The sequence below is a fragment of the Akebia trifoliata genome, chromosome 3 (assembly GCF_017979445.1).
Source record: "Akebia trifoliata isolate Shusen 1 chromosome 3, ASM1797944v1, whole genome shotgun sequence".
In the NCBI taxonomy this organism is placed as follows: Eukaryota; Viridiplantae; Streptophyta; class Magnoliopsida; order Ranunculales; family Lardizabalaceae; genus Akebia; species Akebia trifoliata.
In genome coordinates, this window is record NC_141377.1 from 1,140,583 (window position 1) to 1,163,359 (window position 22,777).

Below are 22,777 nucleotides of genomic sequence, written 5' to 3' on the forward strand. Positions count from 1 at the left end.
CATCATTTGACCTCGTTTGGCCAGTCTCGTCCATTTCCTCGTGTACCCATGTCTTCAAGAGTTTTTTTCTTTGTTTGAATAGCAACGTGAGGGAGAATTATCACATCGAATCAACTTATAAGGAGAGGATTCTATGGACAAGTCATGCACTGTACGTGCCTTAAGAGACAATGAATCATTGAATCATTTATGCTCCATTGTTCTATAACAAGAGAAGTTTGGTCTTTACTTTCTTCAATTGTTTGGAGTGGAGGGGTGTATGTCTTCTGTCTTCATCCGTCAAAGAGGTCTTTGAAAATTGACTTTAGTTGGGTTTTCCTTTCCTTAATTGTAAGCGTATTCTTTGTAGCTTGATGCCGTTTGCGATTGTTTGAGAAATTTGGAAATAACGTAATGGGATTATCTTTGAAGACAATGAATGCTCAACATGGTTTTTAAACTCAGTATCTTGTCTCATCTCGTTCAGCTCTGATATCGAGTTGTCTCGGACGAGTTTTCCGATACGTTTGAGACGTCTCGTGAGATAAATTAAAAAATTGAACGTGACTCATAAATCTCGGTCAAAAAATGACTTTGTGAGTTGGTCTCGTTCAGCTCTGATACCGAGTTAACTCGGGCTATATGTCTCAGTCTCGGACGAGTTTAAAAACCATGATGCTCGATAGAGGTTATTATTAATTCGATCTTGTATTTTTTATATTTTTAGAGCAACTTTTTCAAGGAAAGTAGAAGGGTTATCTATGAAGATTTTATTTTTAGATGGGATGTTGTTTGTAATTTGGTGTTGGATACTTAGATATGTTTTCTTGGGCTATTTGCGAAGAGGTATGCCTCTTCTTATCTTGCACTCTTTTGTTGGTTATCTCAACTGACTCATTTATAATAATAATAAAAAAATTATTAGGATTTATGCTTGATTAATTTTTTTTTAATATAAATACTTTAATATTTTCAAATAAATAATCTAATTTTACACCATATTTTCTCATCTAATATATTACAAAAGTTTTTCTTTTAATTTAAAATATTAACTAAAGTGATTTTGAAGATAACACAATATAAATATATTTTTTGTAATTTTAAAAAACTAACTAAATTAAAGTAGTTTCAAGGGTCATGGTATTATAATTTTACATGGTAAGAGACTTTTGTAATTTAAATGGTTCGTGTATGGATAATGAAGACCGAATTCTAGGTTATTTTTCAAGAAAGATTCGACACAGCTTCTTTTTTTTTTCCAAGATAATACTACCCATAAGGGTCAAAATTAAAGTAAGTCATTATGATTCAACAAGGGTTGTATAGTTTATAAATTCTGCAACAAAGACTAGAACGTGTTTTTTCAATTTTTTTTTTTTTCAACATTCCCCTTCCTTTTGGGGGTGTACAATTCATGATTCAAGTTCAAAACTTGATTTCAATTCAAACCAAGAAACATATCAACTTGAATGGAGCAACTAAGGATATAACATTCTATAGTATAAAGTCTGGTTCCAAAAGACCAAAGAGGTTGACACCAAATCGACACAATGTGCTGCAAGACCCACTTCAGTTGCACAACTTATTTTTCATATAACAAGCAATTAACTGAATTGCTTCTTTGGCCTAGCTACTAAGGCATCATCTTCCCAATCTCTTAGTTGTGAAAAGTTTTTACCCATGTATGACAGCCCAATTTCACAAGGCCTCATGATTTCGTAACCATAGTCACCAAAGTCATTGATTTTTTCAAAAAGTTGTGATTTTAAAGATTGGTGGTTAACTAGCGACTTTGTGAAAAAAATTGCTATTTAAAAAAAAGTGTTTTTTCACAGATCATTTATTTTTGTTGTTTAAAATAGGATTTGATGATATAAATGATAACACTACTTCGTCGAAAAAATTACATTGTCCTAACACTATTTCATTTTTTTTTTCCGATTTTTTTCAACATTTTCCCTAGCCGACTATTCCCAAACCCTGACTTGGTGACTATGCTCGTAACACTAACCATCACTTTCAACATCCTATCTTTGTGTCACAAGCTTATAATGCTTCTAGCTTGCTATTTATAGCTCTTCTTAGTCTAATTATTCTAGGGAATTTAAGTACAACATGGCATAATGAGTGGATTATATAAAATAAGAATTCTTGTATGACATGTAACGACGATACTTCTTCATTGCTAATGCTACTTTATTTTAATGTTTTTTCCTTAAACTTATGGTGCATGTACTCTTCAAATTCCTTGAGGTAACATGCCAAGGCAACAAGAATAGGATTCAATGGGTATTGCCTATTTGTACCGAACTTCTTTTCTTTTGTTCGAAAACATCAACACCAATAAGATCTTTTGTCAAAGATTTAGGGAAATGGAATTCAATGGGTACAGCCTAATTGCTAAGCAGAAACCCAAAGATTTATGGTTGACTAAAACGAATCCTGTTCTGCCACGACATTCTATCAAAGACCATATCTTCCATTACAATGTGTCTTCAAATTTTTCCACACCACCTTGATCCATGTCAATTTTAGCCTTCCTCTCATCCCTTTAGAGCCTTTTTTAAGTATTAATAAGCTTAAAAAAAAAAAATTTTGAGAACAAATAGTAAAAGGAATGTAGTAATAAAACTACTCATAGGTGATAGCATGGAAACCACCTTGATATATGTACTAAATCATACATATCCAGAGGGATCTATTACTGAATGTTTTCTCATGGACGAGGCAATGATGTACGCCATGAATTATATGCCCAATGATAGAAAAAGATGCTCAATGATAGTAATGGATGCTGGTAGTGAAGGACCATATCCTATTGATAAAAAAGGGAAGGTTTGCATTCTTGAAAATGTTCAATACCAACAAGCACGTAAATGGGTACTCCGCCAGTCACCTGAAAATGCTGAGTGGGAAAGGTATGTAAATTTGATTTTCCTATACACTTGAGCATTATGTTAAAGATTATATAACACATTCACGTTACTTTCGTGTATAGGAAATATGCTACTTATATTCAGAGCCACACATTCGACAGTCAAATTCGGAGAGGAAATTTACGACAAGAAAAATCAATGGATTACATTCCTTGGCTTAGACAACAATTACAAAATGAACCAAGTTGTCCCTTAAAAAGACTTGTTGATGGGCCGAAGTTTGAAGCTATTTCATATAGTGCATATTCAGTAAATGGATATATTTTTTGTACAGCAGATTCAGAAATGAATAAAACAACACAAAACAGTGGGGTTTCTATGAAAGCTATAACTAGTTTTAGGTCAAGTGTCAGGGATACTAATATGGTGAATGAAGAAGTCACTTACTATGGCATTGTGAAACAGATTCTAGATCTCGATTATCATGACTTTAGAGTTACAGTATTTTATTGTGACTGGGTGCGCATAGAAGATGCAAATGGATATACAGTTGATCCAGAAACAAATTTGATTTATGTTAATTTGACAAGATTGATGAAAAATACAAGAGAAACTGATGAGCCATTTATTCTTGCTTCTCAAGCAACTCAAATATTCTATTGCAAAGATCATAGTAGACCTATGGATGATTGGCATGTTGTCTTGGAAGTTCCGAAGAGATTGAATCGAGACGTGGACTCTTATGAAGATCCCTTTGTATTTGAAAAAAGAATGAATGAAGATGTTTTAACTACAACATTACGAGATGATATCATAGAAGACGATAACATGGAAAATGATGATTGATAATGCTTGTAAGACATTTTGTTTCCTGGTTAGACATTTTCTTTATTTTTAATTCTAAAAAATTAATTTTATAGGCATGTTAATCTTAATTATAAGTGTATATAGTTTGTTATAATTGTTGTATTTGTTTGACAGGTACTATGTCAAGCGATAGATCATCTGCATCCACTTCTTATGGGTTTACTTCTCAGAGTATGTTATTATTGATTTATGATATTAACATATTTTGTATTTCTTATTAGATGTCTAATTTTGTAAATTATCGACTATTTGTAACAGGTGCAGGTATTCCTGTGAGATTTAGTATAGATGGGCAACCTATTGGGGAGAATTCAAACAAATTGTGTACATCCATAGGACGTGCTGTGAAGACTTATGTATCGCCGATTTATATCAAGTGGAGCAATGTGCCCAATGATCTTAAAAATCAAATATGGGAAGTTATAAAAGTGAGTTTTTTTGTCTATTTGTTCTATTATTTATTTGTTTTGTATATTTTAACTGTTAATTTAAAATAATTTGTCTTCCTTGCAGAATATATATACTGTTTCAGATGAGAATAGAGAATGGGTCCTTAAAAAGGCCAATCTCTTATGGAAAGATTGGAAAAGTAACCTTCGTTGTGAGGTATATGATAAATATAATACGGATGCAGAAAGAAAAGTTCATATACCTCCATACGTGAAGAAAGAAGATTGGGAAATATTCGTTGATGAGTGTTCGAGACCCGACGTGCAAACATTGAGGCATAATGGAAAGAAAGCTAGGAAAGCACAAAAGACTACACACACTTCAGGCCGAAAAGGACAAGCAAGGATTGCCGAAGAGTTGGTAAGTTTATATTATAAATACGAAATTAGTAGACATTAATTGTTTCTAATGTATTTACTATCTTACAGAGAAAAAAAAATCCTACTGGGGAGGTCACAAGGACCGATGTCTTTCTTGCGACTCATAGTAAGAAGGATGGGCTTGATAAACAACAACTTGTAAGAATAATTAATTAATTTATTTATTTGATATTAATTGTACCAAGAAATTATTAAATTAAATATTCATTTAATTTGTAGGAAGCGATTGACAGGATGATTGATACTGATCCCTCTAGTGTACATAGGGATTTGGACCATGATCCAGTTGCAACAGTATGCATTATTTAAACTCTTAATTAATCTACATAATGTTTCTTGAAAGTATTAACATTACTTATTTATTATTATTATTTTTTGCATAGATTTATGGTCGTGATAGTCGAGGTCTTGTACGAGGTATGGGTCTCGGTGTTTCTAAAACCTCCATCCATTATACAGCTCCATTAAAGAAAGCCTTAAAAGATCAACAAGCATCACATCAAACATTCGAGGCTAATTTGGAGGATAAGTTTAATGCCAAGTTTGAGGAGTTGACAGAACGATTACTTGAGGAGTCTAGAGCACGCAAATTATTAGAAGAGAAATTACTTTTTTATGCTCAAACTGGAACACTGATGCAACCTTCCTTTAATATTGGAAGTTCTTCTCAAGTATAAATTTTAATTTAATTAAATAGTAGATTTCATTCATATTAAATGTTTGAATTTATAAAATATTTATGTTGCATCTATTGTTTTGCAATTTTCTAGGCGAGACACGATTCAACACAGCAGGAGGCACAATCAGATCGATCAACTGCGCAAACAGCTAGGGGCCGTTGTAAGCTGCTCCGTATACGAAAGCCGTGTGATCCTATTGCCATAGGGAGAGTGTCATGTGTGTCTGCTACTGATCCAGATTGCTACAATATCATTATTGACGATATCCTTGTTGGGAGCGTGGAACTACAAAGTGGGGAAGGAACTTTTGAAGATTTGACGATCGGAGATGTCACTGAATGGCCCAAATTCAGGACACAATTTTATTGATGAAGAAATGGAAAAAAGGTAATTTAATTTCATATATACAGTTGCATTATTCCTTATTAAGAAGCTATACTTAAATGTTGTGATGATGTAAATGCAGATGCAGAAAGATCCAATATCAGGTCAAGAGTTAGGTGTAAATCCAATATCATCTCGATACATTTAGTTTTTGGTACATTTAATCTCACTACATAGACTTTTTACCTACGTATGTTTTATGATTTCTTTTATAACTATTTTTGTTGTTGTTAATTAACCCCTTTTTAACTCCGCCAATGTAAAATTATATGTTTTACATTGCCGGTCCCAAGCCCGGATAAAGGAGGAGGGAAAAGGATGGTCCCAAGTTCGGATGACTGTTGGAGGTATTTGTTTGAAACGATCACTTCTCCCTTTCCCCGCTTTCAAAGGTATTTGTTTTGTTCCAATTCAATAAATTCTGAATTTGCTATTCTTGCTTTATGAAACTTACTTTTTAGTGAATGGATGACAGTGGGCTTAAAATGAGGAATTGTGTTTGAAAGGTAACTCCAGAGAAACTTGAAACTGAAGAGGTTTAGGAAGGAAGAATCGGTCTTATGGGACAACGTGTTCTATTATGGCAATGCTGAAGTAAGTAAAGGCATAGTAACCAGAGTGAAGAAATTGGAAGAAATATATTGAGTTCAGCTTCTTAGCCGAGGTAAACATTGTATAGTGCATTCAATCAGGGAGGCCAAGTGCATTCAATAGGTCTTGTGATTTCAATGTATTTCACCAATTTGTCTCATCAGGTGTAGTTTTTCATTGACAAGAGATGGATTCTATTTTTCTATTTGTTCTTCCTTTACATTTAATTTAATTAAATGTGTGTGTGTGGGTAAGTAGGAGATTTCATTATTGGGTTCTAATTGTCAATTGACTTGAGCAGGAGTGGATGGTGTTGGATTGGGGCTCATTTTGCACCACAAAACTCTAGGAAGGTAATTATGAAAAAACATGCTAATGGGTTCTCTTTCTTATCCATTTTCCTTATTTTTTTTTCTTCTTAATGTGTCACTCTTCAAAAAGAAATTTCCTACAAATCTGAATTTGTCTAATCTCTTCTTTTATAGAACAATCTCGAATGCTTGCCACCTTTGTCTCTTTTGAAAATTACTTTACTTTATTGACAATTTTATCCTCAGCATGTAAGGAAAATTACAGTACTTTATTTACATTTTTGTCCTCAGTATGGAAGTAGTTGAGACTTGGAAGTTCCAACTCTGTGGATTCTTCGATTAAAGACGAGCGATGATCTGATAGTGCTATGGAGTACTTAGTGCCCATAGAGGTGTATCATAGATTACAGCACAATGACATCTCAAATATCACCTAAATAACGAGGGGTATCCCTAAATATCTACGGTTCAACTAGTTCATGTCTCACCAAAGGTCCATACTCCCATAGTCCGTATGGCACTATCCCTCCATCCATCTATACAAACTATAATCCATCCATCTATTTTTCTGTCTTGCTTCATGGATCATTTTCTTTATTTTTTAATTTTAATTTTTTTCCTTTTGTGGAGCAGTATTTGTTGTATGGACCTCTCATTGCAAAAGTTCTCTACTCATGGGTTTATGAGGATGCCCAAAAGGATGATTGGTGCCTACATCTTCTCATCATCTGTCTTCTTAGAGTTACTGTTTATGTTTCATGGTGTTCTTACTGCAACATGTTATTCCTTAATCGAAATCGTCGAATTATCCAACAAGGTGTCGATTTCAAGCAAATTGATAGTGAATGGGACTGGTAATTTTTGTTTTTTTTTTAAATTGGATTTATTTCTATTTGACTCATCCAAGTTATTTTGCGAAATGTCAACTTATATCGACTGGAGGTTCTCAAGCCCAAGCGTTGTCAAATCTGTCTGACAATAAATTGAAAAATCAAGGTATATAAATTGAAGCTTATTATGTATTGTTATATTCTGAATTAATAGATGTTCCAACCGCACATTCTTATCTTATATTATATTAATCACAAAACTATCACTTTGCTTGATTAGAAAAAAAATATTGGAAACATAATTCAATCCATGGTACCATTTTTAGTTCGTAGAATTTGCTTCACTACATTATATTAGTCCATTGTTAGTCTTTCATTGTTAGAAATTGGCATCAAGATTGAGTATTAGGGAAGTCAGCATAGTTTTAACAGCCAGCACATAAACACTTTCTAATGCTAGCTTGACGTCAAATATTTCATTGCTATGAGAATATTTACTATCACAATGGGAATGTTGTTATTGTTTGTGGAGACAATTAACCAATTATGTGAGATAATAAAAATGACACATGAACAAGAAACAAATAACACGTTTGGGTTGGCAAGGTCTTTCCAAGATGATAAAAGCCACATAAGCACTGTAATTGCAGGAACACTGTAAGTATGTATACCTTTAGAATAGTTGTAAAGTGAATTTTCGTTTGTTAGAATGATTTGATCTCTATAACTACTCCTAACTTTAACATCCTTGTGATTCATCTTCCATAGAAAGCATCATGCAACTATGCAACCTCCTGGGGGGATGATAAATTTCTTTCTCCACAAACATTTGTTCTATGTGCACACATGCACGTATAACATATTTATGCCCCTGGACAAGAACTGCCCACAACTAATCTATCTACATGAAGGTGTTTAGGTCTGATGTGTGTATATAATGGACTATGTTTATGATGACTATGGTTTTTTATTTATTTAATTTACAGTGGATATATGGCTCTCGAATATCTAGCCCACGGTCAGCTAACAGAAAAGGCAGATGTGTACAGCTTTGGGGTACTTTTGATAGAGATTGTAGCCGGGAGACAGAACAACAGGAACAAAACCTCTAATTACTTGGACAGTCTCTTAACAGATGTAAATTCTACACTTATATTTCATTGACATCATTTACAATGCCCTGCACCAAAGTTCTCACACTTGTATTTGTTATACATAACCAAACCATCTCAATCGACTTTTTTTATTATATGCCATGTGGACACCGTTTCTAGAACGGAACACCTTACCTGATCCTGATTCTTACTTATAACACACCCAACAATGGAAATAAATATGTCATCTGAGGTGCAGATAACTATTATATTGTTTTAATGACTGCTCCACCTTGTCATTTACTTCTCTCAAGAGGCTCTTCAGTTTGGGTTTTCGAGCTCTAAATGTTGCCACTGCTCTGTTCTTCCTCTTTGTTTTCATCCCTTTTGTCTCTAATTGTTTGTTTGGCATGTTATAAAAATAGTTGGTGTGCCAACTATTTGGCAAATACGATTTGTCATATATATATGATATTGAGATTCATCACTTTATCTTAAATTCAATTATGGGTGTCTGGTGAACAGATATCGCAAGCATGCAGGCCGGTGATGAAGACCATAGGGTTGTGGAGTTCTGTCAAAGCGAGGGGCTATGAGTACGTGATGGCACTAGTGATATTTACATGACTTGAGAGTGCAGGGAGCTGCTTGTTGTTGTCGAACTTATATGCGGATAATGGCGATTGGGGAGACGTTGAAAGGTTGAAGAAGATGATGAAGAGGAGCTTGAGAAGAAATAATGGGTGCAGTTGCATAGAGATTAGATAACAAGTGCAGAGAGCATTATCTCCCTAATTTCTTCCATAGGAATCTGAACTCAACCTATCATGGAACCATTTTCATTAAGTGATACCCAAACTATTACAATCGAGGGGAAGTCATTGTTGTATCCCCCTAATTTGTTGTGACATTGTAGGGTCTTCTATTGGATCTCACATTCTTTTTAATAAAAAAATTATTACATTGAAATGAATAATAGAAATGATGATGCAGCCTCAATTTGCACTTTTTTAGATATTGAATAATTTTTTAATTAAAAAAAAAAAAAAAAAAAATTCGTATTGCAGAAAAAAAAAACAACGGTTAAAACCGTCGTTTTAGCCGACTGTCAAAGACAGTCGTTATTTCCGTCGTTTTTACCGACTGTCAAAGACAGTCGTTTGTACCGTCGCTTTTGCCGACTGTCAAAGACAGTCGTTTTTTGCCGACTGTCAAGGGCAGTCGTTTTTCAAAAACCACTCCTTTTTAAACGACTTTTTTTCCGACTGCAAGGGCAGTCGTTTTTTTCAAAAACGATTGTCTTGGACAGTCGGTTTTGACGCATTATGACGTAGTGTAGGGTGGGGTTCCGTAGACACATAAAGCTACAACGTTTTTGTCTTATATGGTTAAAAAGATTTGGAATAGGCTGATTTTTTGTGAGGATAACCTCTATGGTGAGGGGATCATCCTTGCAAAAAATCATCCCATTCCAAAACTTTTAACCCTATCAAAACTGATTTACAAAAATTGGATGGTCTAAAATTTTTCAACTTGTGAACATGGGGCTAGAAGTTTCATAATTGGCTGATTTTCTGCAAGGATGAATTCCTCACCATAGAGATCATCCTCACAAAAAATCAGCCCATTCCAAACATTTTTTCCAATATAAGACAAAACACGTTGTAGCTTTATATGTATACGGATCCTAATCCATATATATATAGGGTAGCGTTCAAGGGCAAACTTTTTAGCAAACTTTTTGGCAAAACATTTTTCAAAACATGGGTTAGAGGTTTTGGAATGGGCTGATTTTTGGTGAGGATGATTTCTACGGTGAGGAGATCATCCTCACCAAAAATCAGCCCATTCCAAAACTTCTAACCCATGTTTACAAGCTGAAAAATTGTGGACCGTCCATTTTTTGTAAACTGTTTTTGATGGGGTTAGAAGTTTTGGAATGTGCTGATTTTTGGTGATGATGATCTCCTCATCGTAGAGATCATTCTCACCAAAAATCAGCCCATTCCAAAACTTCTAACTCATGTTTTGAAAAATGTTTTGCCAAAAAGTTTGTTAAAAAGTTGGCCATTGAACGCCCCCCATATATATATATATTTGCTTATCGTGGGTATCATCACCCTTCGGTTGACACTACCACCCCTCAGAAAGTCCTACGTGCTAATGGTTGAGTCGAGGGTCAACTGAACCCTCAAGTGTGGCCCCAAAGAATTCATAACTTCGTTGGGTTTCAAACATTAGACCTACCCTCCTACTATTCCAAAACTTCTAACCCATATATTCAAAAATGTCTAGCAAAATGTTTGGTTTTATATTCATAAGACAAGAATTCACCAAATTTAACTTCTAATCTTACTAAAGCCAACAATTTTGAAAAGAGTTACGACAAAGTAAAGCAAAGATGTCATCTTTGCTGGATATGTGATTTGAATCAGTCAAGACCAAGCATGTCCACCTCAACTCAATGGTGTCAAATATTTGGATGATCTCAAACCAAATGAAGAGATATCCACAAAGAATTTCCTTCATTCTCTTAATCATTTTTGTTTTGTGAAATAGACATCGAGTTGTTAAGCGAACCCACATTATTTCTTCCTTCAAATATGTAGATTGTAGAGTTCCAATGTGTAAACCTAACAACAGTTCAACAACTATCTTGATTTTTGAATAACAGTTACAACTATCAGACCACCTTCCATTAACACCCAATATCAAGTAAGAGTTCTACTTGAACACCAAAAAACAAAAATAAGTGATTCAATTTAATAATTTTAAGAAAAATTATAAAAGATTAATGCTGGAGTGACCTTAGTGAGAGACACACAAGGGACATCTTGACGTGGTGCATTGGTGCGTGCGTATGCCCATAGATGCATTTCTCTGAGATATGAGTAAAATGCATCAACGGACGTGTGCACACCACCACATTAAGGTGTCCCCGCTGAGGTCACTCCAACACGACTCATTATAAAAATGTACAAAGGGTTTAATCTCGAATCTGCACATCTTGGAGTCCAGTAATTGGACCTAATGTTGAATAGCTGACACAATCACCTTCAAGCATTTTGCAAACCCTTTGAACGATACAAATCTATTTTACAAAGAGGGGAGAACAAAAAAATAAAATTATGCATCAAAGAGACTAAACAAAACAAATAGTTGCTGACTTAGGCCTTTTGTCGAACATCAATTGTGCGTTACTCGACAGTAAGTCCATAGCACCAAATATGATTTTCAAAGAAGAAGAAAACGAAAAAGAAAAAAATTTGGACCATTTCTCGATTTGTGCGTGTCATCCTTGCGCAGGGGCCATGCTAATCTTCTCTGTATCGTTCCAATTTTATCGGATGTCTCCGAAGAGACACTCTCTTGTTGTGATTCTGCAATTATAAAGTGAGAGAAATCCTTAAATGTGACCGATGTGGGACTATCTTTACTGCTCTATTACCGATTATAGAGCCCATGTGTAAGGTCGTGGACTCGTGGGTTCGATACCCATAGACCGCATTTTCTAGTATAAATTTCCTTTTATAATATTTGCATATATTGGCTTCAGAGTTCAGAGTGACTTGAGACTTATTGAGAGAGATGATGGGTTGGGGTGCGTTCTGGGGAACAAGAGTGATGGAGATAGTGAAGAAGCACGACTCAGGAGGTCTGGTTTGGAAGAGAATTAAGCTTACAACTACCAGAAAAGCTAACGCGAAGAAGAGACTTCTCAGGGTTTGGCAGGTCTCTCCTTCTCTCTCTCATAAACTAACATTAGGGTTTATCTTTCCAGCTTAGTTCTTCTAACATTCACTCTCATTAAATATAGATGCAACAGAGCTTTAAGACTATGCCTGTCTCTCGAATCTTATAGCCCATTTGCTCACCGTAGAAGATAGAAGATCCTTTTTTGTTTTTTTTTTTTTAAGCTATAAACAAAAAATGGCCTTTGTGTGAAATTTTGGCGCTGCAAACATACCCTTAATCTGAGCCAACAAAATCTTCCTCTCTATTGGAAGATTACGATCTTATTTTTGTTTGTTAATAAAACTCTTTGATCAAAATGACATTGGAGAACATAATGAGCAATTCTCGAACATAGCAATACAAGTTTCCTTGGAAGACTAGTTGTGATTTTAGGTCTAACTCATTTGTTGAATAAAATTGTAAGCTACCCATAATTCAGGAGTAGAAAGTGTAATTAAAAAGGGATTTTATTTATTTATTTATTTATTAAGTGAATTGTTGATATACAATGGAATGTTAAACAATGTGTGTATTCGGATTCATTTGGGAAGTTGACTCTCAGAGGTAGGAGCGGAGGTAGGATTTTATTGTAGTGGGGGCAAACTATAGTTAATGGTACAGTTGAAGAGTTTGAAGGTGAATGGTTTTGGGGTGAAATTTAGAAAATTTTGGTTGGAAGTTGAAGAAAAGGATATTTTGATCTTTTCCAATTATTCTATGAGAGAAGGCCCAGGCAAGAGGCAATGTCATCTTCAAAAACTGAAAATAGGGGGTGAGGAGGTGGGGGCAAATAGGGAGGGAGGTGAGGGAGTGGGGGCAAATGAGGATGTAGTTAGTTGAAAATATAGCATTATCTCAAATTTCTGTGGGAGCAATTGCTCCACAGGCTCCTTACTAGATCCGCCCCTGCTAAGAGGGGTGCTTGTCAGTGTTACCTTCGTTCTCATGCTTTTTGAATTTTTGTTGTGCCGACACTTGTTGGCACTTGGACACTCCTGAATATGGCACAACACTTCTTGACATCTAGGATAAAACATCAAAGTGTGACTTTTTCCGACATTTTATTAAATGAAGTGCCTTTTAGGAACAAATATATAAATTATAGTGTAGTGTGCTGCAACTTATAAATAAAAATGCCTGGGCCCTTAGCTATTTGTATGTGCAAGTTTGGTGTTGACATACATAGTTGAACTTTTCATCTTTTTCACAAGTGGGTTTTTCCAATCAGCGCTCTAACCTTCCCTATATTTTTATTTAAATAGTACATGCTTCGTGTCTAGCATATCTAACAATTTGCATGTCTTATTCTTTTTGTCGTCTTGCATTATGCTTTCTCTATTTTTAAGGGATTTTTTGGTGCTCATGTAAGCATGATGTCTAGATTAGTTTTTGGATTGCATTCATCCGATTTTTATTATCTAATTCTAATATTTTTTTGGTATGGCTGTGTGTCATATTCAAAATTTTAAAAGTTGGCATGCAGAACACTTGAAGATACTTTGACACGTGGCACCCGTGTCACGTGTCTAGGTAACTTGTGATCATCTTTCTCATTCTATTTATCTTATGGTGCTTTGCAGTGTCTCCAATGGGTTCATCTCTGTTTTCAATGTGTATGTATGTGCAGAAATTCAGTTCTAGAACAAGACAGTGGTTTTTCTGTTGTAACTGGCCCAACATTATTGCATGTTAGTTAGGGAATGTGTGAATCTTCCTTCAACCACCATATTCTAATTTAAGGGGGTATTCTTTGACAGATCTTAAATTTCACTTCAAAATTTATGATTTGCTCATGCACACTAGGCTGGATTGTTGATTTGTGCCTATTGAGTTTAGTCCCACATCGGACACTCGTTGCCTTGTCTCCTAGGTCTCTCCACTAATTGCCAATTGGTTTTGAGTTGGACCCCCCAAATTTATCATGGTATCAAAGTGGACTTTTCTCTCCTCCACGTCATCTGGTTCATATCTCCACGTGCTTTGGCCAAGTCCGGCCTACGCATCCGGGGGCGTGTTGAGTTTAGTCCCACATCGGACACTCATTGCCTTGTCTCTCTCCTTATAAGATCCCGTGCCTCTCCACTCATTGCCAATTGGTTTTGAGTTGGACCCCCAAATTAATCAGTGCCCAATCTTTGTTGAAGTTTGTGGGCATCCCTCTTAGTTCCCTAGTTTGAAATCCATGCTCTATGGTGTGGGTACCAGCTTGGATTGCCTACTTTTCCTGCGGTTTTATAGGCAGTTTTTATGGATTCCCTTCTCACAATGTACCGAATATTTGTTGATTTGTACCTTATCTTTGTCTAGTTAGTTTATTGTTTTTTTTTTTTTTTTTTGATAAGTGTAATATATTTTAATAAAAGGGAAACAAAATACAAGGAGGCCGAGATGGCCTCTTCAAGGTAACAGAACAAGGAAAAGAAAAAAATCAATGATCACAAAAAGAGTTCCATCTAAAAACGAAGTCTTCAAAAGTGATCCCACCAAAGTCTATGTTTTGTTTTGACAAAGGTACAACAAGCCCAAAATCTCCAAGAAACTGCCGTGAAAACTTCTACTCTTACTATTGAAAACCCTGTTATTTCTCTCGGTCCAAACCCCCCAAGCAATAGCCGCTGGAAGCATCATGCAAAGGAATCTTTTTTTGGAGGAAAAGACATTAGAGTCCTACTTTGCTAACAACGAGGAGAAGTTACGAGGAAAGACCCAATTAATTCGAAAAAGATCAAGGAAAAAAGACCAAATATTATAAGAGTAAGAACAATGAATAAAAATATGATCAATAGATTCCCCATCCCTAAGACAAAGTGGGCAACAATTTGGAGTGATCCAATCCCGAACAATCAAGTTATCCATCGTAAGAATCCTCCCAAGGGATACCAACCAGAAAAAGAAGCAGATTTTCGAGGGAACTGATTTAGACTAAATGAGGGACATCAAGGATGATCGCTCGTTCGAAAGAATGAGTGACCTATGAAAGGATCTAACAAAGAATCTCAAATCCTTAGCCCTCGTTCATTACCACCTGTCCTGTTCGCTCTTGTTGAGAAGAAATGAATGCAAGAAATCAAGGAAAGATGTAGTTAGTTGATTGTGACTAACTACTTTTTTTGTCATGATTTTACCTTCCTAAACACAAATGTTGAGTAGGTTATCTTTTTCATTTTAATTATCATAAAGCCTTACAGATTCTATCTAATGAACTGGTTTGTTTGATAAATGTTTCACCTATGTCCTTTGCTTTGCTGCTATGGCATGGATTTCTGATTTGCCACACATGTTCCACATCTCACAAAATTAAGTACCAACTTAGAGTGTGTGGTAACTGCTCTCTTCATTTTCTGAAATTTTACCCAGTGAATGAACACCCATGTCTCCAATGCTTCTATTAAAGAAATCTTGAGTTACAAAAAGCACTCGTTTTTCTCTGGCATGAAATTAGTAATTGTTTCTACATGATTAATGTATATCATTTTTCTATGAAAATGTGTTGCTTTACCTTCCCATAATCTCTTATGTTACTTGATGTATTGTTTCTATAGTTACATGAAGCATATTTTTGAAACATATTTAGGGTCAATGTGTCAAGTGCTCTAAACTCGTGTCTGAAACTGATGCATGCTGATATATAAAACTGATAGATGGGTGGATTTACAGTGGGGGCAATGGGGGCACTTGCCCCCACAATAATTTCTGAAGCCTGTAAGGATTTATATGCTACTGTGACTGATAACAGCAGCAGAAAAAAAATTCTGCCGCTATTGCCCCCACAAAAATTTCTAAATTTTGTAATGGTCTTAGTTGCCCCCACGTGGACAAAATTCTGGTTCCACCCTTTCTGATAGATGGGTGTGCTTGTCTAAGTAATATTGTGCATGTACAAGAGTTACAGATTGTTTTGTTTTTTTGTTTTTTTTTTTTAGACTACTTTCCATTTCAATTTTATATTTCTTTTTCCTGTTTTGCCCAATAATTTATTGATAGAGGTATGCTTGTCTAAGTAATATTGTGCATGTACAAGAGTTACACATTGGTTTTGTTTTTTCCAACTACTTTCCATTTCAATTATATATTTTTTTCCTGTTTTGCTCAATAATTTATTGAATCTCCCTGTGGACTCCAGTACTCTTAAAACCTATCACTATATTGTTTTAGTGCCAAGGTTAGCAGTAGCTGGGTGTTGTGGGGTTCATATGGAGGTATAAATTCAAGATCGAGCTGGTTAATGCAGGGAATCGTGTACATAACATTTTGACTTTTCTGCTTTTTGGAGAATTAGTTTTACATGCATATCTTAGAACAAATTTAGATTCAAATTAGATTAACAGCTATTACTATTTTAGCTTAAAGAATTCATATTTACTTTTTATCAGAATCCTAAGATTTGGAGTACACCGTCTTTCTTGCAGAATGAGGCAGTCTTGAAGGCTTGTGCTGAACCACCTCCTTCGAAATCTTCAGCAATTGGTACCGCTGGAATGAAAGAGAAAGACAGCAACAACTCCCAAGCATAGCAAACTAAATGAATAGAACATTAGATGAGCTTTGTAGGAACACTTGAAGGTGATTCCAAGCTTCATGACGTGGAAATCTTTTTTCCTCGACTTATAAGCAATGGTAGTGTAAATTCATAACTGAATGCGGTGTTCTTCTTTCATACAGTATTATTCCATAATCTAATTGAGATTTCCTGTTTTTTTTTTTTTGCTTCGGACATGGTCTTATGCTCATGTTATATCACCTTGGAAACCCTTTATAAAAATTAATTTTTTTATATGTTGTAGGTCTAAAACATGTGGTTCTTTGTTTTTATATCTCGTTTGATCTGATTGGTAGCTTTCTTCACATTTTCATTTTCTTTATGGATGTGTGGTTGCTACATGATTTACCCATTTTTGGGGTTTCCTTACTGCTTTTTGTTTGGGTTGCATCTGTCTTACTTCCAACACCAGCACACCATCTAGACAAAAGATACGACTTTCAAAACGTCTTAATGCGGAAGGATTTGGAGCCAAATTCCAAACTCTGCATTAAGTTGGTGAATTTGGTAGGGAAATGGAAGGGTGCCCGACAATGGGTTCCCCTTTAGATTCATTAATTTGGTGTTGAAAGAGATCGGATTTTGTGAAACCTGATCCAAGATTTGACGAGAAGTTGGAAATCAATGGTGAGAAGTGGGAGAAATTTAGGCATCTTAAGATTTGATTGTTTAGGTTTTTATTGAAGGAATTTTAGCATTTAGCAACCTTTGTCAGACACACTCATCTTGATTAGGTCAGCTATTCTAGAAATAGTTGAGGCACCATGTTCTATAGGCATCTTAAGATTTGATTGTTTAGGTTTTTATAGAGGGTATCTCTGCTTCTTCCAAATTCAGTCATGGAAGGATATTACTGAATATCAGAACCACAAAACATGTTAGAAACTGAAAACAACATGAAAACCTCAGAAGAGGTGTAGATGACTCCACAAGTCCCAATATGAAACTTAAGACATGTAGACGGGCTGATTATCACAAGAAAATTAAACTAAAAGCTAGGCTCATAGAAGTTTGTTCCTAATTGATGAGATAAAAGAACAAAAACAACAATAACAAAGCCTTATCCCAAAGATCCGGGGTTGGCTAAATGAATCCCGTTCCTCCATTCCACCATATCCAAAACCAAATCTTTTGTTATATTTTAGTTTGGTATGGCTGTTTTTAAAAAAATAAGTAATTTGGTGTTGGAGGGAATCCAACCCAAGTCTATGGTATCATCACCCAAAAACTTTACCAAATAAGCTAGCTGGCACTCGTGTTTTTTTTTTGTAACGTAGGATATCCCACACCCCTTTTGGAATATGGACTAATCCCTACAGTTGCATGTCCCGCCCTCACAGAAGTTTTCCAATATGCAATAAAGTAAATTAGAGGTCACCCAATTTTGAATACACGACCAGAGGAAGCAAACCCTTGTCATTGTTTTACCACTAATCCAACCTCTCAAAGGTTAAGCTAGTTGGCACTTGCTTCAGTATTTCGTTATTGAAAATGAGTTTATGTCTGCTTTTCGTAACTTGAAATAAACATAACTACAATAGTAAATTTTCATCTATATTTTATTATTTTGGAATCTATTTCGCACGCCTGCATCTTTTATCAATAAAATAGGGGATTTATGCACCTATCTTACAATATTAAAATACATATTCTTGCATTGGTAGCACTTAGACAACATAAGATGTAGAAAAAAGGCACCATTTTTATAGATAGAAGAAATATAGAATGCACCCTCACCACCTAATACACCCTTATAAAACCTAATTGCTTAAAAAAAGAAGATTGGAGATGTCCTTGTTACATAGTTACTTAAGCAATCCCTTTAGAGTTTACTCATTTAAAAAATAATAATAATAATTTCCAAATAGAGTATTTAAGAGTAGTTGGGTTTGGAACTGGTAAACAACACTCATTCTCTATTTGATAAGTATTCTTTCTTGGATAGTGACCAAATTGCCCATCAGCATTTGAATTGACCAAAATGCCCTTCATCTTTTTCTCACTTAGGACTCTTTTCTTTATGTGATTGACTTGATTAGGTTAAGATACAAAAGTCCAATAAAGTTATGGTCTACCACGACGGCCAAGGGCCAACCCACGTGATTGACAAAAGAGAGCCCTAAGTCAGCAATCAATCTCTCTCTCTCTCTCTCTCTCTCTCTCTCTCACTTTGGTCTTTTTTTTCTCTTTTTAACATGAAAGGGAAAGATAGACAAGTAAAGGGTGACGTGAAGAACTCCAACAGCCTTATAGATGGTTCTAAACCACTATTGGAAGCAACTTTGGTCGGCAATATTTTTTTCCCTCTATTGTAATAGTTATCTATTTTTCAGGGAAAATGAGTCTATATCCAATGTGGGCCTGTGGGGGGTATCAGCCCAAGGTCCAAATCATTAGAGATTCTACACGATTTGTTTGTTATAAATTTCGAGGACCACTATGGGTCTCGACCATGGAAACATTTCATTTTTCAACATTTATGAATGATGATGATCAATCTATGGGAATAAATCGTCGTCCATGTATTTTCCATACATGTGGCACCACTCTTGAGGGATTGTGACCACCATTTGAGGGATCCCTATTGATGAGAATCTTTTATAAATTATGAACACTTGATTTAGTTGATTTTTATCTCATTAGGAGATTTTCTTGGTGGGACCTCACCCATAGAATGCCCTCTTTAATGTATGTGTGAAAAAGTTATTATGATATAAACATTTCTATGATGAGAAAAGTAAGAATGTTATAGAAATATTTCCTTGTTCCCTCCATAATGTAGGATGAAATCACCATAATTATTTATCGAAACAATATTTTAGTAGCCTTTCAGGCCTAATCAATTCAAAGCAAATTTGCTAAGTAATTGAGTAATAATAAGAGGATCTCTCTGCTTATCTGTTTGTTCAACTTTAAGTTCAATTAGAAAAGAATGGTTTATGATGAAAGGGAAGAACCCTCACTCCCTATGCTGTAAATGTGGCCTACAATTGGGTCGATGAGATCTTCCAGGTAAGAAATAAACCCGGCCAAATGATTGTAACCATTTGATCCAAAATAAACAAAACATTTCACTATATAGCAATACAATATACTTTTTAAAATTGGAATAATAGTTTTCTTATTTTCCATACAAATGCTTACTTCTCCCTCTCATTCTGATATGTTGATAATTACTTATCAAGAAGCTTCATTTTAATAAATTGAGTGTAGCAAAGGTGAGAATGTTGAGATTGATGTGTGAAAAAACTATGAAAGATAAAATTAGAAATTAACACATTTAGGAAAGTGTAATGATTTTTGACGCCCCCCTCTGACACACACACTCCCATCACAGAATCGTACTTTGTGTTACCTCAGGATACATACAATCATAAATTTTTTTCTTGTGTATCTCAGGCAAATGATCTACGATTCTGTTATGAGGGTGTAGGGGGGCGTGTGTCAGAGGGGGGCTTCATATTATCACTGACTCTCTAAAAAAATATGTAATAGCAACTCCAATAAGTGAAAAAATAAAGACTCAGATGATTTAGGCGTATTTAACGGAGGCAGATTATACTCCTAGAGTTGTAAGGAAAAAATGGTAGACGTAAAAGAGTTTGAATGAATACAATGATAAAGAATATTACCTCCGTTTATAATAGAAGACTTGACTTTGGACAGAACGGGGCATGATGGAACAAATTCATTTTGCCAACCCAAATCTTTGGAATAAGGCTTAGTTGTTATCGTCATCTTCATCCGATAAAATTTGTATATAATAAATGAATAAAAATAAAAAATAAAAAACCCTTAAAATATCGATTTAGGCATAATTTTTGTGTTGAGTTACACTTTTTGAGACACTGAGAGAAAAATAGGTACCAAACCGGCAAACTTCATGTGCACATATTCTTGCCAACATCAAGTTCTCAACTCTGTTGTCCAAATGAGCTCTCTTTGTTGACAAAGTTCTCATAAATATATACCTTCTCTTTCCCTCACTTGCTTTATCTTTCTCTCTGTCTCTTGTTCTTTGTTGCAGTTTTTATAAAATTATTTTTCCTTTGATAAGAAAAGCTCAAGATTCTAATAAACAATATAAGTGTTTCCTCTCAATCTCACTATGATTAACTTTTGAGGATTATAAGAAATATGTTGAAATTCACAAATGCAAAGATTAGATTTTTATTATAAAAAAAAAACATCTATCAAACCTAACTTTGACCCTCTTTTGATTTTCTTGTAAAATTCTTGGACAAGATACAAGATTGATCAGAGCTGGTGATATTGGCTCAAGTGTAGAAATTACATGCTCTCTTCAACAAGAAGATGAAGAAATACAACCATCCTTCTCTTCATGATCAGATCCAACAGAGGAAACTTCAGAGATCTCACTTGAAGTTGAAGAAGATGGACGTTTTACATTCGTATCTAACATCAAGAAATCAACGGAACTAGGCCTAACCAACCCATTGTTCTGGACTCTGTTCTCGTCGCATGGTTCGACAATTTCTCCATCATTTTCAGCTCTTCTGTTCTTCAGAAATATGCGGCAGAGAACCCAATCTCCCATTTGCATAAAAAAATTCTGCAAAAAAAATTAAAAATAAAAACATCTTCCATTAAAATTGCAAAAGCAAGAAATGGGTTTCTTTCTATTTTTTATTTTTATTTTTTGCAAGTTTGTTAATAAATAAAAACGAAAAACAACATGATTATGAGCAAATCTGGAAAAAAAAAATTGTTACTAAAAAATCTTCATTTATATTTCCAAAAAGAAAAAGAAAAAAAAAACGGATTTCACATCATAAAATTCTGCAAAAATAAAATTTTTAATTAAATTAATTTTTTTAAAAAGGAACATGATTAAGAGTAAATTTGAAAAAAGAAAACAAAAAAGATAGTTAATAAAAATCTTCCAGTAAAATTTCAAAACAAGAAATGGGTTTCTTTCTTTTTCTGCAAGTTTCAATCTTTAAAATAAATAAATAAAACTGAATAAGAAATGGATTTCTTTCTTTTTCTGCAAGTTTCAATCTTTAATTAAAAGAAACTAAATAAAACAGTAAAACTCACTGGGGTTTGGGTAGGGTTCTTTCTTTGTGTAGAATTACAGTCAACAAGGCTATATTCATGCATGATCCACTCAGTTCGAGGCCCATTCGAAGGCTTCCCAATGTAGAAAACTAGGGTTTTCTTCATCCCAACTACTTGATTACTTCTAGAATCCACAATTCGCTTCTCTCTCCCTACAGCCTTCCAATAACCAGAACTTGTCATTCTTTTGGGTCGGTTCCCCTTCGTGTACTTGGCTTCTCTAGTACTGAAAAAGTACCTTTCTTTCTTTAAATCACCTAACCAAGAAAACCCCCAAATTATTTCGAAGTTTCAGAATTCAGAGAGAAAAATAAATAAATAAAAAAATTAGGTTCTTGAACTATAAGAAATATTCTTAGAGATTCCCACTAACCTGGAAAATTCCAAGGATCTTGATCACAAACATTAACTTCAGGAATGATGGAAGCAGGCAATGGGCAAGCAAGAACTTTGCGTTTCAAGTAGTGAACCACAAGTTCTTCGTCTGTTGGAAGGAATCGAAACCCAGGAGGCAATCTAATCTCTCCATTTGGAACTAAATCGAGCTTCTCCATTTTCAAACAGCTTTCGAAAATCGCTACTTCACAATACCCAACTTCAGTTTTTATATCCAGAAAGAGACGTGGGGTTTGGGGATGAGAAGATGGGGTTTATTTATGGTAGTTGTGGTGGAGACTTGGAGGCGAAGAGGCCGAATTAATTTAGGTATGGCAACGGGCCGGGTTTAGCTTAAGCCGGGTTCCACCCTAATTACCATTATTCTTCCTGAATTCAACTCGAGTCTGATTTTTTTGACTCATTCCCATTTTTAATAGTTTTGTTTATAAATCTGTCCCACCCCATCCTTTCGCTGGAGCAACGGTGTGTTTTAAACACAGTCAAACTTGACATTTTTCTTTGTAAATAAACATGTTTTGAATTTTGAAGGATTGATAGGGTTATCTCAAGCTATGAGATTGAGAACAAAATTTATAACCA

General features: G+C 34.9%; 4 protein-coding genes, 1 long non-coding RNA gene and 1 other non-coding gene across 11 annotated transcripts; 4 read left to right on the forward strand and 2 right to left on the reverse strand.

Moving 5' to 3' along the window:
• Window positions 1-2,655: 2,655 nt before the first annotated feature.
• LOC147405370 (uncharacterized) lies at window positions 2,656-5,634 on the forward strand. 2 transcript variants are annotated; one of them, XM_086433129.1, is made up of 9 exons: window positions 2,768-2,897; window positions 2,978-3,709; window positions 3,837-3,893; window positions 3,981-4,150; window positions 4,236-4,532; window positions 4,601-4,690; window positions 4,772-4,846; window positions 4,936-5,223; window positions 5,323-5,634. In XM_086433129.1, the coding sequence occupies exons 2-9, from the start codon at window positions 3,691-3,693 to the stop codon at window positions 5,599-5,601; spliced, it is 1,275 nt and encodes a 424-aa protein (XP_086289255.1). In that variant the 5' UTR covers window positions 2,768-2,897; window positions 2,978-3,690; the 3' UTR covers window positions 5,602-5,634. The 2 variants fall into 2 exon arrangements, with proteins under 2 accessions (XP_086289254.1, XP_086289255.1); XM_086433128.1 differs by lacking the exon at window positions 2,978-3,709 and having other exon boundaries at window positions 2,656-2,897.
• A 67-nt stretch (window positions 5,635-5,701) lies between these two features.
• LOC147405371 (uncharacterized) lies at window positions 5,702-6,621 on the forward strand. Its single transcript, XR_015175910.1, has 3 exons — window positions 5,702-5,770; window positions 5,910-6,008; window positions 6,092-6,621. It is a non-coding gene; the product is annotated as an uncharacterized LOC147405371 (long non-coding RNA).
• Window positions 6,622-6,631: 10 nt separating this feature from the next.
• Window positions 6,632-9,423, forward strand: LOC147405372 (cysteine-rich receptor-like protein kinase 2). 5 transcript variants are annotated; one of them, XM_086433132.1, is made up of 5 exons: window positions 6,632-7,030; window positions 7,152-7,372; window positions 7,955-8,005; window positions 8,335-8,485; window positions 8,968-9,420. In XM_086433132.1, the coding sequence occupies exons 2-5, from the start codon at window positions 7,296-7,298 to the stop codon at window positions 9,067-9,069; spliced, it is 381 nt and encodes a 126-aa protein (XP_086289258.1). In that variant the 5' UTR covers window positions 6,632-7,030; window positions 7,152-7,295; the 3' UTR covers window positions 9,070-9,420. The 5 variants fall into 5 exon arrangements, 4 of the variants coding, with proteins under 4 accessions (XP_086289258.1, XP_086289257.1, XP_086289259.1 ...); XM_086433131.1 differs by having other exon boundaries at window positions 6,632-7,011; XR_015175909.1 differs by lacking the exon at window positions 7,955-8,005 and having other exon boundaries at window positions 6,632-7,011; window positions 7,152-7,514; window positions 8,968-9,423.
• Window positions 9,424-11,702: 2,279 nt separating this feature from the next.
• Window positions 11,703-11,805, reverse strand: LOC147405373 (U6 spliceosomal RNA). The gene has a single exon (XR_015177151.1). It is a non-coding gene; the product is annotated as a U6 spliceosomal RNA (small nuclear RNA).
• LOC147405374 (uncharacterized) lies at window positions 11,727-16,873 on the forward strand. Its single transcript, XM_086433135.1, has 2 exons — window positions 11,727-12,174; window positions 16,587-16,873. Exons 1-2 carry the CDS (start codon window positions 12,031-12,033, stop codon window positions 16,689-16,691), a joined length of 249 nt encoding a protein of 82 aa, XP_086289261.1. The 5' UTR covers window positions 11,727-12,030; the 3' UTR covers window positions 16,692-16,873.
• Window positions 16,874-20,893: 4,020 nt separating this feature from the next.
• Window positions 20,894-22,528, reverse strand: LOC147405375 (NAC domain-containing protein 83-like). Its single transcript, XM_086433134.1, has 3 exons — window positions 22,173-22,528; window positions 21,779-22,056; window positions 20,894-21,290 (listed from the first exon to the last, which is right to left on the reverse strand). Exons 1-3 carry the CDS (start codon window positions 22,351-22,353, stop codon window positions 21,021-21,023), a joined length of 729 nt encoding a protein of 242 aa, XP_086289260.1. The 5' UTR covers window positions 22,354-22,528; the 3' UTR covers window positions 20,894-21,020.
• Window positions 22,529-22,777: the final 249 nt, after the last annotated feature.